The sequence below is a fragment of the Hipposideros armiger genome, unplaced genomic scaffold, assembly GCF_001890085.2.
Source record: "Hipposideros armiger isolate ML-2016 unplaced genomic scaffold, ASM189008v1 scaffold_282, whole genome shotgun sequence".
In the NCBI taxonomy this organism is placed as follows: Eukaryota; Metazoa; Chordata; class Mammalia; order Chiroptera; family Hipposideridae; genus Hipposideros; species Hipposideros armiger.
In genome coordinates, this window is record NW_017731632.1 from 1,881,651 (window position 1) to 1,897,562 (window position 15,912).

Sequence of the window (15,912 nt, forward strand, 5' to 3'; positions counted from 1 at the left end):
CACCGTTGTAGAGACCCCAGTCCACACCGTTTTCCTTTGTGGGAACTCCAGCCCCCTGCCAAGTCTCCTGGGCACATTTTGGAGGTTGGGGGGGGGATGGGCTTCGTCCTGAGCCTCCTGGCTGCCATGTGGGTGGGTCCCTGGTAGCTGTGTCCTCCCAGGCTGTGTACAGTTGGCCCCCAGAGGGGCAGATGGGGTCCCGTGTGGGCTTCCAACCTGGGCTTGTGGCCTCCCGGGTCAGTGGTGTGCAGTTTCAGGAGGTGTGTCTGGGTGTGACTCGGCCTGTGTACTCAGCTCCAGGCTGGCCGGCCTCATGTCCCCACTGGCCAGCGGCCTCTGGGTGCCCCCTCTGCCTTGGGGGTGCTCCCAATGGTCAGTGGTGAGCTAGGGATGGCCATGTGGTCCCCTGGGCCTCATGTGTACCTTCCTAGGGAGGGGGCTGCCCCAGGTGGGCTCAGGTTGGGGGCCAGTCACTGCCCAAGCAGTGTGGTGGGGGAAGAGACCTGCCCTAACTCAGTCCCCATCTGTCAGCACACCAAGCTGCCCCCAGACTGCTGCCCTCTCCTCGTGTTTGTGAACCCCAAGAGTGGAGGCCTCAAGGGCCGTGAACTGCTCTGCAGTTTCCGCAAGCTGCTAAACCCTCACCAGGTCTTTGAGTTGACCAACGGGGGGCCTCTTCCCGGGTGAGTCTGGTGGGGCCCCCACTGCTTGCCAGGCCCTGGGAGGGACTTTCATACACCCATTGGTGGGCCGGTGGGAACAGGTTGGGGCTCGGTGTCAGAACCCTCAAGGGCTGTCTTGACGGCGGGGAGGGGGGGGTAGGGGTAGGGGTGAGCTGCAGCCCCATCTGTAGCCAGGTCATGACCTCCTGCCCCATTCACTGTGCACCTGGGTGGCCGTGGCTGGTGGCGGGACAGTTCCTGTCTCCCTGTCACCAGGTTCCACGTGTTCTCCCAGGTGCCCTGCTTCCGGGTGCTGGTGTGTGGTGGGGACGGCACCGTGGGCTGGGTGCTTGCCGCCCTGGAGGAGACGCGGCACCGTCTGGCCTGCCCGGAGCCTTCTGTGGCCATCCTGCCCCTGGGCACAGGTGGGGTCAGCCAGCAAGCTGGGAGATGGGGCCTTGGGCTTTATACCTTCCTGCCCCAAGCTTCATGCGAGGCCTCGGATGGAGGGGTGCGGATGGGGAGTCAGCCTGCGTCCCGCCTGTCCCAGGGAACGACCTTGGCCGGGTCCTGCGCTGGGGGGCAGGCTACAGTGGCGAGGACCCGCTCTCCGTGCTGGTGTCAGTGGATGAGGCTGATGCTGTGCTCATGGACCGCTGGACCATCTTGCTGGATGGTCACGAGGCCAGTGGTGCAGAGAACGGCCTGGCCGACATGGAGCCCCCTAAGGTACCGGTGTGCCTGGGTGAAGGTGTGGCAGCGGTGGGCCTCCAGCAGGTGGCCATACCATGTGTCCAGGGACTTTCCCTTGTCCCATCCCCTTTATGGACGGGGAGGTTGAGGCACAGAGCAGTGATGGCCAGGTGGCATGTGTGTCCACGGCTGGCCGGCCAAAGCCTTGCCTACGCCATGTGCCATGCCGCCTTCTGGATGCTGGCGGTACTAAGGGCAGTCACTGGACAGAGCAGCTCTGACAACAGTGGTGGAGTGGCGCTGGAGACGAGGAGGCTGGACCAGCTTGGGGGTGGTGGGAGCACCTGGTGGGGGCTGACAGGGCCACGGGAGAATCCGTCTTGTCCCCAGATCGTGCAGATGAGTAACTACTGTGGGATTGGCATTGACGCAGAGCTCAGCCTGGACTTCCACCAGGCGCGAGAGGAGGAGCCCGGCAAGTTCACGAGCAGGTGCCAGAGGATCAAGGCGCTTGGGACTGCTCTGGGCAGAGAGGGGCTGCCCTCTGGTGATGGCGTACTTTCTGGGGATTCACCAGCAGGAACTGGTGGAGATGTGCTAGAACCCGGGGGCTGCTTTAGGCTGGGTAAGGGCCCCACCTTGTGACAGGTGTGCCTCCTCCTGCAGGTTCCACAACAAGGGTGTGTACGTGCGGGTCGGGCTGCAGAAGATCAGCCACTCCCGCAGCCTGCACAAGGAGATCCGGCTGCAGGTGGGGCAGCAGGAGGTGGAGCTGCCCAGCATCGAGGGCCTCATCTTCATCAACATTCCCAGGTGCCGGCGGGGGCTCCCCAGGGGCTCTGCCCCACCTGCAGCCTCAGCCCTGGCCTTGGGCGGGACCCTGGTCCTGGGCAGCTTGCAGGCTTACCTGTGCACCCCTTCCTCTTGGCACAGCTGGGGGTCGGGCGCTGACCTGTGGGGTTCCGACAGCGACTCAAAGTTCGAGAAGCCACGAATGGACGACGGGCTGTTGGAGGTGGTGGGGGTGACGGGCGTCATGCACATGGTGAGTGTGGGCGGCCCTAGGGGGCCATCCATTTGGTGCTGCTGCCTGCTGAGCCCAGCCGCCCTCTCCCCACCAGGGCCAGGTCCAGGGTGGGCTGCGCTCAGGCATCCGCATCGCCCAAGGCTCCTACTTCCGCGTCACCCTTCTCAAGGCCACACCTGTGCAGGTGGACGGTGAGCCCTGGGTCCAGGCTCCTGGGCACATGATCATCTCAGCTGCGTGCCCAAAGGTCTGTGAGTCGTGAGGCGAGTCTGGTGGGGGCTTGCTGCAGCCAGGTCTTCCCTTACCCCGAGGGCTCATGTGGGGCCCAGGTGAGGCTGGCTGGCGTTGAACACCTGCCTCTTGGTGGCGATGAGCCGCCTGGGGCCACAGAGGTTGTGTGCTGGGCAGTGGCAGGCTTCAGCCCCTGCCCCACAGCTGCTGCTTCTCCCTCTGTAAAATGGGCTGAGACGGCGCTGGGGGTTCTGGCCTGTGGTGTCACCCAGCCCTCTGACCTTGCCTGTCCCGGGACAGGTCCACATGCTCAGAAAGGCCAAGCAGAAGCCCAAGAAGGCTGGGACCCCCAAGGATGCCCGAGCAGACGGGGTGCCTACCCCCGAGGGGGACCCCAAGTAGCGGACAGCCCGGAGCATGCTGTGCCCGTCCTGTAGCAGCGGCTGGCAGTGGATGGACCTGCCTGTGGCCTGATCTCGGGGCATTTCTCCCCACACCCCTGCCTCTGCACCAGTGACAAGGTGGGCAGGGGCTCCGGCCAGCCAATCATCTTGGCCCCTGAGGCCCAGGCCACCATCATGGAGGACAGGCACTCCTCCCTTTGTGTCTGCAGCCACCTGAGTGCTTCGAGCTGGTGGCACTGGACCTCATTGGTGCCCCTTGGGCAGTGCCCCTGGATGCACCTACAGAGCAGCTGGCTCTGTGGGCCCCAGGGACCCAGCACACGTGGGATGCCCACCATCAGCTCCTCTGGCCTCACGTCACCACTGAGGGCTGGGTGTGGGCACCTGCTGTATGCTTTCTCTCCTGGTTTTGTCACTGTGAGCCTGGCTGTGGCCAGGAGTGACAGGGATACACTGCAGAGGGCCCTGAGGCCAGTGGGCTCAGCCACCATCCAGAGGATGGAGTATGGTGCCCAGGAGGCAGCTGGAGGGGTGGGGCACAGCAGGCCTGGAAGGGACCAGAAGCCAACTCCTGCAGGTCTGGCCCGCAGGCCCAGAGGGAGTCCAGTAGTGAGAGGTGTGCACCAGCCAGCTTTAATGACCAAGGCCAACAAGCGACACGGCGGTCCCCAGGTCTGCCCAGCAGACAGGACTTACAGTCAGAGCTTTCTCACATGGACACCTGGTGACAGGGGACGTGGCTGCTGGGCCAGCCACTCCCAGCCTCGTCTCAGACCCCAGGTGGAACCTGAGCAAACCTTTACAATGTGCCCAGGACATCTGCACCCCATCCCATCGTCTGTCCCTTGGCTGCTGGTGCCATTTGGCAGGGCGGGGCCCCGGCACCCCAAGGGCCTTTGCGCTGAGCCGCGGCCCACCCAGCCATGCCCCCAAGCTTCTGCCAAAATCACACTGACAACTGCACTGAACAGCTTTTGGCGGTCGTGTGCCTCCTCACGCCTCGGCCGGCGGTGTAATCAGTCTCTGCAGGACTTGCTGTAAACCATGCTTGGGGCAAGCTGTCCTGTGCCCAGGTAGGGCCTGGGCCTGCACGTGTCCTCCCGTGTAGCCACGCCTCCTGAATGTGCCCTAACTTATATCTTCGACAAATGCAGCCTGGGCATCACTGTCCACGTGTCTCACTCCTCTTTGTGCCCAAGGCCAGTGCGTGGGGAGGGGGGCTTGCAGACCAGCAGCCCCCACGGAGCTGTGCGTGTGGGGTGGGTGGGCAGGTGGGCTGGGCTGGCTCCTGGGAGGGGCTGCACCGCTGCCTATGTGGCCCCCAAGAACAAGGCCAAGGGTTCCTGCTGGGCCTCAGCTGTCCCTGGAACCCCTGGACTGTCCAGTGTGGCCCAGGAGAGGGGCTATGCACTGCCACAAAGCCGAGTCCCTGTGGGACTGTGGAAGAGCAGTGAACAGTCTCCCCAAGGGGCAGCCACCCCCGGACCCTGTGCTCCGGCTGGGGCACTAGCAGGGTGCAGGGAGTAGCGGGGCCCGCGCAGCGGCGTCCTGGGCATCAGGGGCCGGCCCCGCCAGGCTCGGCAGTGCCCGCAGCAGGCGCAGGGCCAGGCGCACCAGCAGACGCAACAGCAGGAAGGCAAAGGGCACAGCGACCTGCGTGAGGTGGAAGATGGCTACGCTGAAGCGGCTCAGGAAGCAGGTGCAGGCGAAGGCCAGCAGGCTGGCACAGGGGTACAGTGCGAGCTTGGCCAGCATGAAGGCGTGCTCGCCGCCGCCGAAGCGCGCTGATGGCTGCAGCGTGTCCGGGCCGTGCAGCAGCGCCGCGGTCCACATGGCGAGCTGGAAGACGCTGGCGAAGAAGATGATGGCGCAGCTGACGCGCACGCTCTCCAGCTCATCGCGGGGCCGCCGGGCGAGGGCCGAGGTCTGCTGGTAGGCCAGCGGGAGGCCGCCCACAAAGGCCAGCGACAGCGTGTTCAGCAGCCCCATGGACTGCGTGGCCTTGCGCACGTGCAGGAAGAGCGAGTGGTGGGCAAACCAGAGCAGCCCCACAGTGGCGAAGGAGCCGAAGTAGGCCAGGAAGCGTGGCCCCGACGCGCTCAGCGCCGCCACCAGGCTGCCGTGGAACCGCTCTGCCACGTCCTTGGCATCCGGGACGTTGTTCTCACTGCGGAGGTGAACAGACGGCGCCTGCAGCAGCCTCCGCGGCGCGCGTCAGGGCTGCAGTCCCTCCCATCCCCGCCTGACTGGGCTCACCTGATTCCAGGTGGGCACGCTAAGCTTACACAATCCTGGATCTGCACACGCGCGCGGCGCACTCAACAGTCACGCGCCATTCGTCTCAGTTCAAGTTCAACTGCACCCGCACTTCTTTGCTATCTGGTAGCCCTGCCCGCCGGACACCATGGCGGGGTGCTTGTGAGGTCCGTGTGCCCCTGCAGCCGTGGGTCCACTTGGGGAGCGGACCGCAGGCCTGGGGGTCGGCCTCTCAGACTCCGGGGCCATGTTACTGCAAGGAGCAGTTGTAAGGCAGGTCGAGGCCCCAGCTTCTCCGCTTCCTGGAGGTCGTGGGGCTGCTGCCCTGCAACCCACAGCCCATGGGGGCGGGAGGGAGGCGGCCTGAGACACTGTCCCCACGCGGCACTGTACATGTGTTGGGGGCGGGGGGCCTGGAACCTCGAGGATTTGAAGGTGGGAGCAGGAGCCAGAGCCTAGGGGTGCTGCCTGGGGCCCACCAGGCCCTCAGTGGGACGGAGGGTGGAGGGAAGAACGACCCCTCCCCAGCTGCTCCTCACACCCCTCACGGAGGGGACCCAAGCTAGTGTGGCCCTGGCTGCAGTGGGGAAGCAGCGGCAGGTCATTCCGGAGCCTTGGGTCGAGGCCTCCGCGATCTGTACCAATGGAGCCTTGCTCCCGATTTTTACAAATTCAAATTACAGTAGGAAAGAGCTATCAAGAGAATTAGGAGAATCTAGACTACACTGTCAGACACGGAGCATAAGATCAGTTTCTAACTAACAGGTTTAACGAAATAATGCACTGAAATACGACCAAGGAACAGGAGAATGAAAAAGGGAGATTTGAAAAGCAGATGCATAGCACCTAGCAATAACAACACGACAGCCAGGATTAGGCCTGTGGCAGCCTGAGGGGTGGATCGGGAGAGCCGAGGGCAACGGCGCAGGGACACAAGGGCGGGAGGAGGCCGGCCTGCCCCTCCTCTGTGCACTGCCAGCGCCCCCTGCCCCTGCCTCGCTGAGGTGGGGCTGCTGGCACGGAAGACCCCACGCTGGGAGCACTGCCCAGGGTGGGTTCCTTCTCTGGGAGGGTGGCGCTACAAGGCCGAGGCGGCCTGAGCGTGGATTCTTACCAGATGTCCAGAATGAGGAGCGTGGCCACGATGGCGTAGACCCCGTCGCTGAAGGCCTCCACCCGCTCCTTGCTGAGAGGCTCCTGCAGGTCAAAAGAGAAGACCTCCACGCTGTGCGCTGGGGGCTCCCGGGGGCCTGTGGACGAGGCAGGAAGGAGGGGCTGGCCAAGCCCTCGGGGCTGTGGGGCCACCAGGACGGACACCGCTGCCCTCTTCCTCAAGGGGCCGGGAGCATGCGGGTCGGGGGAGGGACCCCACGGGGATGGCCTGCCGTCGCAGGGGCTTTGTCACGCACCCATGAGCCTGCGTCGGCACCAGCTGGCGGCCTTGTGGATGTAGGGGAGGAAGATGACCGTTGCCATCAGCAGGTATGACTGCACGAGACACACGACACATCAGGGGCCAGAGCCAGGAGTCCCCCCAAGCGATCTGCTCCAGGGGCACCACGAGCAACGGAACACAGTACAGTGACACTTCATCAAGTGAACACCTGTGCATCGAAGAACACGACCGTGGAGCGGACCGGCTGCTCAGGGGACGAAAGTGCCTGCCAGGCACGTGTGTGATGAGGGTCTCCTATGTGATAGGGACACACACGCAATGCAAACGGGCAGAGGACCCAAGGAGGCATCTCTCAAAGAAGAGTAATGATGTTCATGTCACTAATCATCCGGGAGAGGCATCAAAACCACAAGGAGACGCCACCTCAAACCCAGGACGGTCTCCCTAAGGGGCACACGTGCTGGCGGGATGCGGGGAAGGGAGCCCTGTGCCTCGGCGGGAACGCAAAGTGGTGCGGCTGCTGGGGGACCCTGTGGGGCCCTCAGAAGTTAAACACAGAACTTCCCTGTGACCCAGCAATCCACTTCTGGGCACACACCCAAGAGTGCAAAGGGTCTCGAAGAGACATGTGCACACCCGTGTTCACAGCAGCATTGCTCACTACAGCGAAAACATGGTAGCCGCCCGTGTGTCCGTGAGCAGACAGTGGGAAGCAAAGGTGGTCCATCCACACCGTGGGACATTACTGGGTAACGAAAAGGAAGGAGGTGCCAACAACCCACAGCACGTGTGAACCTTGAAAGTGTCATGTGGGTGACAAGCCAGACGCCCGGCATTGTAGCTGATCCTGCTGACACGCAGTGCTCCTGTGGGTGCCTCCCCGCCCCACTCACCGCTGGGTAGAAGAACAGGGAGAAGCCCGCGGCTGCGAAGCACAGCGCTGGGCCCCGGAGCACAATGTACAGGACATGCCGCCGGTACAGGGCACGGTGGGCGGAGCGCGCGATCTGGGGGTTGAGGAGGTGGGGGAAGTGGAATGCGTACAGGACGATCAGCACCTGTGGGAGAGCAGAGTCCTCGAGCGTGGCCCTCAGGGGCGCAGGCTGTGCCGAGGCTCACAGCGGCACCTTCTAGGGCTGCAGGGGGGACAGGAGCCCCTGCTCTGCTCTTGGGCTGCGTGTGGGGTGGGTCTCAGCTCTTCCCGCTCTGCCAAGGACCCGGGTGGTCCCGCTTCACCCTCTCGGCACCCAGGCCCCCAGCCTCTCCGGGTTCTCTGCTGTGGCCCACAGCAGGTGCTCCACGACGGGCAACCACCTGCACGGCCCTCCCAGCAGCCAACACGCCACATCCCACCTGAGCACCCGTGCTCCCGGAGGACATGCATGTGGGGAGGGGAGGGCAGGCCCCGGCGTCCCACCTGCACAGCCCCAATGGTGATCACACACACGCAGAACAACAGGATCCCCAGGGCCACCTCAGGGAAGGTCACCATTAAGGAAAACTGCAGCCAAGAAAACACAGGAGCAGGGTGTGCAGGCTCAACAGTCTCGGGGGGGCAGCCAGGGCCCTGGGGTCCCCTCCCACAAGAGCAATTCCCTCAGACGCTTTAAGCTTTGAAAGGTGACTGTCACCAGATTCACAGAAGCCACCAGGCCCCAATGCTGTGATGGGTGGCCCTGTGCACCCAGCCTCGGCTCCCATGGAGTTCTGTGAGTGGGGGCCACGTGCTGGGGCTGGGCCTGGACTGGCCCTGGGAGACCCCTCCTCCCCCCAGCCTGCAACCCCAGGCAGACAGGACCACTGGCCCCCTGAACCTCCTTTCCTCTTCCCAAGTGCGTTGTCTGACCCTGGACCAGCCGTGGGTCTGAGCCTGAGAGGGGAACAGCTTGAGTTTGGAGGCCCCTCCCCAGCACCCAGGGGCTGCTCAGCAAGGCCTAGGAAATCGCCAGTACTCACTGTGAACGGGAGAAACGTGATGGTCATCATGCAGGCCTGGGAAGCAGGAGGGGTGGCAGGCAGGTCACTCCAGGCAGGCCGGGCACGCCCTCCCGCCCGCCCGCCCGGAGGTTGTGGACGGCACCAGAGAAGCTGAGTGCTTGCTTTCACTCCTCCACAGAAGGCGGGGCTACACATGCAATCATTTCCAAAGAAACAAAAGGAAAAACTCACCAGGTTGAGCAAGGCAAGTGTGTCGTCTGTTTTCGCAACAACCTGGAACAATCTACAGGATTTAAGGAAAAGAGAAGATACGCCTTCAATAAAATACGGTCCTAACAGCATCAAACACATCTGCTATTCTCTTTTTTTTCTTTTTAATTTTTATTATTATTAGTTTCAGGTGTACAGAACAATGCACTAGTTATCCTTTTCACCCTCACAAAGTAACAACCCCCTTCCCCCATCCACTGCCCTCCCACCCCCGATATCATGCTTATCTATTACAATTCCATTGACTCCATTCCCACTCTCTACTCCACATCCCGTGACTATGTGTATATATAATTATAGTTGACATACAATATTATTCAATATCAGCTTCAGAAATACAGTGCAGTGGTCAGGCCTCTATACCGACTATGAGGTGGTCTCCCTAACAAGACATGAGTCCATCTGGCCCCCTAAAAAATATTTACAACGTTATTGATTATATTCTCCAGACTGTCTTTTCTATCCCTGGGGCCATATTGTAGTTACCAATTAATATTGTCTCATCCCTTCCCCTTCTTCATCCCCAGCCCCTCCCAACTAGCAACTATCAGTTTTTCCTGTGTCTCTGAGACTATTTCTGTTTACATTTCTCATTTATTCAGTTTTTTAGAATTCACGTATAAGTGAGATCATATATTTGTCTTTCTCTTATTTTACTGAGTATAATGTTCTATAAGTTTATCCACATCATTGCAAATGGAACGATTTCCTTCTTCTTTATAGCTGAGTAATACTCCACTGTGTAAATGTACCACAGTTTTGTTTTGTTTTTCAGATTTTTATTGGAGAATTGGGGGATGGGAATAGCACTGGGGAACTGGGGGAAGGGGAACAGACAAGTTGCTGTCCTTTTGTTTTTCAGTTTAGTTGTGGAGGACATTGCTTCACTGGCCCAAGTTGGCACCATCATTGCACTCTTCCTGGGTGAGGCAGATCAGTCGCCGGCTTCTGGACGGCTGCTCACGGCGGCTGCGGGCCGCTCACGCTGGCTGCTGGCTACACACGGTAGCCCATGGCAACCCACTGCTGCAGGGGCTGCAGCCTACGCTATCACTGGCGACTCACTGCAACCCAATTCCAGGTTGAGCTGTTGTTCAGCATCTTAGCTGTAGAGGACAATGTCACTGGCCCTCATATGTGGGATCCGAACCGGGGCCCTCTGGTGTCCCAAGCCAGCTCTTAACCAACGCGCCATTCGGCCGGCCCTGTACCACAGTTTCTTAATCCAGTCATCTACCAATGGGCATTTCGGTTGTTTAAAGTCTTGGCTATTGTAAATAGCGCTGCAATGAACATAGGGGTGCAGACATTTTTTCGAATTAATGTCTTGGGTTTTTCTGGATAAATATCTAAGAGTGGAATTGTTGGGTCATAAGGTAGTTCCATTTCCAGTTTTTTGAGATATCTCCATACTGATTTCCGTAGTGGCTGCACCAACCTGCAGACCCACTAACAGTGCACCATGGTTCCCTTTTCCCCACAACCTTGCCAGCATTTGTTGTTTGTTGATGTATTGATGATAGCCATTCTGACTGGAGTGAAGTGGTATCTCATTGTGGATTCTATTTGCTTCCCTAATGGTTAGTGAGGTTGAGCATTTTTTCATATGCCTGTTGGCCATCCGTATGTCCTCTTTAGAGAAATGCCTCTTCATATCCTCTGCCCATTTTTTAATTGGGCTGTTTGGTTTTTTTGGTGTTGAGTTGCATGAATGTTTTATAAATTTTGGATATTAACCCCTTATCAGATATATTGTTGACAAATATCTTCTCCCATTCAGTAGGCTTCCTTTTTGTTTAAAAAAAATATGGAACGCTTCATGAATTTACGTGTCATCCTTGCACAGGGGCCATAAATTTATGTGTCATCCTTGCGCAGGGGCCATGCTAATCTTCTCTGTATCGTTCCAATTTTAGTATAGGTGCTGCCGAAGCGAGCACCCACTGTTTTCTCTTTAAAGAACATTTAAAATATGTCCTCTTAAACCAAATTTAAAATACTACCCAGTGTATGAAGGTTGGAAAATACTGGAAACGTACAGAAAATGTAAGTCTGGGGGAAAACTGTCACACTAACATGCTCACATGTTCCCTTGTCACTCACAGCCGCTGCCCTGACCAGAGAGCCCGCCTGTACCAACACAGGAAGCCCGATAGCTGTAGGGCAGGCTGACCCCGCTCCCCGCAGCCGCAGCCACGGAGGGAGGCCTGTGTGGGGCCTACAGGAGGACACGTCCTCAGGGGCCACTGGCTGCCTGTTCCGAAGCTCTGGGACGTCCCCTGGCAGCCCAGGAGACCTGTAAAGGACTAGCTCTAACCTACATGAATCTGTTCTTCAGGCCTTGTGTTCAAACACCATTTTTAAAAAGGCAGTCCTTTCAGGACGGGTGTCATACACTAAACCCGATGGAATAGCCTACTCTGCAGAGAGAGGTTTTATGTCCTGCAGGAAGGCACAACTGAAAACTGAGCAGAGCCCGCCAGCCAGTTCAGGACCTAGAACAAGGCCCTGCCCTCCTCGCCCAGCCTCTCCAGGGGGCCCCTCAGGGCTCTGCTGCCTCTGAGGTAGTGGCCTTCTCCTGGACTGGGCTCAGCAGGCCTCGGTGCCCCACCTGGGTGGTCTGCATCCAGCCAGGGGCCAATGGTAGCCTCAGGGCACTGTCCTCTGCCAAAGTCAGAGGAAGGGGCCCCGATCCCATACAGACGCCAGCCCCGCCAAGCCCCGGGCGAGGAGCCCGACCATGAGGGCCGCTGTGAACCAGTGGACATGTGAGGTGCTGTGTGGTCCTGTCCTTGCTGTTAGTCTAACAGGAGCCCGGCCATCAGCAGGATGGGACAGAGGTGGCTGTGACCCACCCAGCTCTCTGTAAATAAGGGAGGTGGAGAAAAGCTGTCCCCTAAGCCTGTCCCCAGCAGGCATAGCCACTGTGCTGAAAACACTGAGATGCTTTTAATGCAAGTGCCAGCAAAGGCCCCTGGGTTTTCCTGCACACCCACCAAGCCTACTAGAGAGCATTTCCTTTCCAAGGGCACCCCACCTCCACCCCAACTCTATGCCTGGGTGTCCCACTTGGGGACACAGGAGTCCCCTGCAGCTATGGGGCCATTTCCCTCGGACCCTAGGGACCCTTTTCCTCCTTCACAGAAAGCTCGGGTCTCAGAGCCTCGTCCTTGTGGCCAAACTCCTGGGACTGTGACTGGGGCCGGGCATGCCATGTGATGGCACGGGGAGCAGGGGCGTTGGCTCACAGCCCTTCCCGAGCCCTTCCCTGTGCCGTCTTAAGATGGCTGCCCCACAGGGCCCAGACCTGCAAACATCACCCCCTTTCACCGTCTGGTGAGCCGTCACCCCTGTTGTTGCCAAGTGCCCCGGAAGAGGCAGAGGATTGGAGCGAGTATTAGTGTGAGGGGCAGGGAGGGGCTCAGCCCGGAAGAGGGGGGCTGCTGACACCCCATACCTCGTGTGTGCTGCCCAGGCCACGGTCACGATGAGAAACGTCATCAGGTAGACAGCAATCCTGGTTGCCAGAAGTTTCTGTATATTTTTGTCAAACTGCTGGAACAGAAGAGCATCACTTTCACACAGCTGTACTCCATGGTGCCTGGCGGCCCCCAGTGGGGACAGAGCTTTCCTGAGCCCACCGGGGTCCCTCTGTAGGGCGCTCCAGAACAGAGGAATTGGCGCTGGGCCCTCAGTCACCATGCTGTGTGCCAGCTGCCATGTCAGGCTCCACCTGCATTTCTGCTTATTATAATTCCCGGCAAAACCCTACGAGAAGCACTGTTACCTTTCCAGATGCAAAAGCCAACTCTAAGCAGCCCCACAACCCCCACTGACAGCTGGGCTCAGTGTGCTGGTCAGGACCGGATGGCAGCCGGGTGTGCTTGGCAGGCCCGGTACCGCGCACCCACTCCTCAGCCTCGAAGGCACCCCTCCACATTCAAGGAGGCCCCAGGGACTTTCAAAGTGCTTCTAAAAATCACGTCCAGCTTCTGTTGCTATTTAACTTACAGAACAGAAATATTCCAAATGTGCTATAAACTCTGCTTTAGAACATCCTGTTTCCACTCACCTCCGTGACCAAAACCACACATGTCCCTGTGCGTCCAGCAGGCCAAGGCAGGGCATCTCCCTGGAGGCTGTCAGCCCCTGGGCCGCCCGGTCAGGCAGGCAGGCCGCCCGCTGCTCTCTGAGCAGCCACTGCGAGGGGGGCTCCACACCAGACTGGATGCCTGGCAGGGTCTCGCACCTTTCTTCTCCGCCCACCCTGAAGGCTCCCCGAGGACTCTGCCTCTGTTCACAGGCCAGGCACCTTGAGTGGAGCACAAGTTGGGGCTCGAGGACCCTGACCCCGACCCCAGACATCATAGACTCTGCTCAAGTACCTGCTCCTGACCCCGACCCCAGACATCATAGACTCTGCTCAAGTACCTGCTCCGGGGAGATCTCTGTGTGGGTCACAGGCAGGATCTATGAGAATAAAGACACAAAAGGGACTGAAGATACTTCCTGGGCTGGGTGGGCACTGACTGCTCTCAAACGCCGCTCCCCCTCCCCACCCCCAGCTGCCTGAGGAGCTGGGGAGCCCGGGATGTGGCTGAGAGAAGTCAGGGTCTGCTGGGAGGGTGTGGCTGGGGCCCGTGGGGGGCTGGGCAGCCACACGGACCATCACGGTGGCGATGATGGACAGCAGTGCATCGCTGAAGTTGAGCATGCGATGGGAGTGCTGGGTCCCGTCGTCATTGTCCTCGTCTCTCATGCCCTTTGGGGAGTCTCCCTGCACGTCCAGGGCTGGCTCTGGGGTCCGGGGCCTGGACATGGTGGGGCCTGAGAAGAAGCACAGGTCTGAGCATGTCGGGGTGTCCCCAGGGGTCTGCCCCTGCTGGCTTCAGCTGTGACATGGGGTGGGAAGGGTCCCTGCCACTCTGTCCAACCTCCAGGAAGAGCGCTGTGATCTAGAAGACGTGCTCTGTGCCGCAGCCCCCCTCTAGAAACAGGAGAGGCACGTATGACATATGATGGGTACTCTACACCTGTGTCACCAGGGAAGGGGCCCGAAACCCTTGTCCAACACCAGACACTGTGCTGTCGGATGCTTTCATCCTAAACACGGGATGTCCGGTAGGACCGACTGCCGGAGGCCTTGTGGGGGTTTCAGGGAGCCACGCTCCACGTCCATCCTCCCAAGTCCCACCACTGCTACAGCTCAACTGTGCAGTGCGAGCGGCCATCCATTTCTCTTATGGGGGCCACAATGCCTTTGCACCCTTTGGGGAAATCAAGGCCCTGGGTAGTTAACCCACCCACACCAGAGGAAAGTGCTCCACCCCCCACTCCCTACCCCCCCACCTCGCTGCTGCCAAACAGGGTCCTGGACATCAGCTGGCCTGGGGCCGAGGCACACAGCCAGCAAACGCCGCAAGCTCAGAGCTCTCTGGACATCTAAGTATCAGAGGTGGGTCTGTGAAGACAGGTGAAAAGCCACTAAGGGTGGCTCTGGTGCCTCCTGGGAAGGCTCCAACTGTGGGGAGCCTCAGCTGCACAGGGCAGTGCCCCCGCTGCTGGGCCCTGAGCCGCCCCATGAACTCTGGGTGTATACTGAAGCAGGTAAGTGACCCCCGAAGTGGCCATTCGGAGAGAGCTGGGCAGCACTGTGGAGGTGCTGTGGGCAGTGGACACAGCACCTCCAGGTCAAGCTGGAGGTCAGGGCTGGGTTCCCAGCAAACGCTGTTGAAGGATGAGGTCATCTAAGAGAGTGTGGGGACAGCAGGATGGCTGTCCGCGAGGGACAGGCCCCTGCCAGGGGCAGCAGGGTCCAGAGTGCAGCATGAGCAGGGCTCTCAGACACGGGGAGGAGGGTGGCTCATCAGGACGCGTGGCGCGAGTGGCAGGCCTCCTGAGGTGAAGGAAGCTCGGGAGGGGGAGGGTGCAGAGGACACTGCTGATGCTGCAAAGCAGCAGGAACTGGGGCAGAGAGGGGGGTCACTGAGGTGCAGCCGCTGCTACCCAGAGCGCCAACCCTCACCACGATGAGACAGAGCAGACAGACAGCACCCAAAACCAGTAACGGAGGATTACCGGCAATTTCTGGACAGGAAGGACAGTGCAAATAAGCGTGTAATGGGTCGGTGTCACGAGCAACCAGGGGCCAATGAAGACGAGATGCCACTCTGGCCTGCAAGTCGACAGTTAAGAGGCAGCGTGTGGAGACACAGAAGCTTGGCAGGAAGGGGTGCACTTTCGCTCGGAGCCAAGTGAAGGCCTGCGGCCGCAGCGCGCATGCCCACAAGGCGGCAGCTGCGGTGTAGGTGCGGCAGCAGGTGTGTGCGGGGGAGCAGACGTCCAGGGTCCGCACCTGAAGCCAGCTCAACAATGAACGTCAAAAACTGACAAACGGGGCAAACTGTTACACCCTCCACGGACTGTCACAAAGTGCAGTGAACTGAATTTCTGCGTCCCCCCAAGCTCGTGCTGAAGCCCTAACCGACAGTGCGGGGTGTGCTGGGGGCCTCTGGGAGGGGAGCAGGGTTTGGTGAGGTCACGAGGGTGACACGGCCAGGATGAGATTAGCGCCCTTGTCAGTGGAGGACAGGACCAGAGCCCCCTCCGCTGTGGGGCGAGAGGCGCGGGCTGCGGGCCGGGGCCTGGGGGCTCACAGGAAACTCAACTGTGAGCCCGCACCCTGACCTCCCATCCAGGCTCAGTGGGTCGGAGGAATAAACTCCCTTCTGTGGCACTTGCTACGGTGGCCCGAGCTGAGCAGGGAAGGAAGGGAAAACGGATGCAACAGACCCACAGGGATGAAACTCAGAAAAACAATGCTGAGAGGAATAACCCGAGCTGCCAATGACGCACACAGTACTGTACCACTTATGTGAATGTTGACGCAAAGCCACCATCTGTCCTCCTCACTGCTACACCGGCATAACTGCAGGAATACAGAGCCAGAGAGAACAATGCTCACCGACTCCAGGGCAGCACTGCAGTGACGTGGGTGGGGTGGGGTGGCCACGCGGCTTTAGCTTTTAGCTGTCT

At 59.9% G+C, this 15,912-nt stretch overlaps 2 protein-coding genes across 12 annotated transcripts in view; one reads left to right on the forward strand and one right to left on the reverse strand.

Annotated features, from left to right (window-relative positions):
- The window catches only part of DGKQ (diacylglycerol kinase theta), a 12,838-nt gene extending 8,651 nt beyond the window's left edge, over window positions 1-4,187 (forward strand). The window contains exons 12-19 of the mRNA XM_019657951.1: window positions 532-683; window positions 939-1,087; window positions 1,213-1,391; window positions 1,746-1,846; window positions 2,022-2,168; window positions 2,289-2,400; window positions 2,477-2,629; window positions 2,914-4,187. Coding sequence (XP_019513496.1) covers window positions 532-683; window positions 939-1,087; window positions 1,213-1,391; window positions 1,746-1,846; window positions 2,022-2,168; window positions 2,289-2,400; window positions 2,477-2,629; window positions 2,914-3,015 — 1,095 coding nt within the window. The 3' untranslated portion in view covers window positions 3,016-4,187. The remainder of the gene's footprint in view (window positions 1-531; window positions 684-938; window positions 1,088-1,212; window positions 1,392-1,745; window positions 1,847-2,021; window positions 2,169-2,288; window positions 2,401-2,476; window positions 2,630-2,913) is intronic.
- The window catches only part of TMEM175 (transmembrane protein 175), a 24,751-nt gene continuing 12,468 nt past the window's right edge, over window positions 3,630-15,912 (reverse strand). The window contains exons 2-13 of one of the 11 annotated variants that reach the window (XM_019658002.1): window positions 15,745-15,805; window positions 14,227-14,338; window positions 13,544-13,704; window positions 13,309-13,347; window positions 12,335-12,432; window positions 8,839-8,890; window positions 8,626-8,661; window positions 8,087-8,170; window positions 7,563-7,727; window positions 6,683-6,761; window positions 6,388-6,523; window positions 3,630-5,184 (exon numbers count right to left, since the gene is read on the reverse strand). In XM_019658002.1, coding sequence (XP_019513547.1) covers window positions 4,524-5,184; window positions 6,388-6,523; window positions 6,683-6,761; window positions 7,563-7,727; window positions 8,087-8,170; window positions 8,626-8,661; window positions 8,839-8,890; window positions 12,335-12,432; window positions 13,309-13,347; window positions 13,544-13,696 — 1,503 coding nt within the window. In that variant the 5' untranslated portion in view covers window positions 13,697-13,704; window positions 14,227-14,338; window positions 15,745-15,805 and the 3' untranslated portion in view covers window positions 3,630-4,523. Of the gene's footprint in view, window positions 5,185-5,273; window positions 6,524-6,682; window positions 6,964-7,562; window positions 7,728-8,086; window positions 8,171-8,625; window positions 8,662-8,838; window positions 8,891-12,334; window positions 12,433-12,949; window positions 13,263-13,308; window positions 13,348-13,543; window positions 13,705-14,226; window positions 14,339-14,955; window positions 15,486-15,744; window positions 15,806-15,912 lie in introns of those variants that run through there. The other 10 variants (XM_019658003.1, XM_019658000.1, XM_019658006.1 and 7 more) reach the window with 10 other exon arrangements.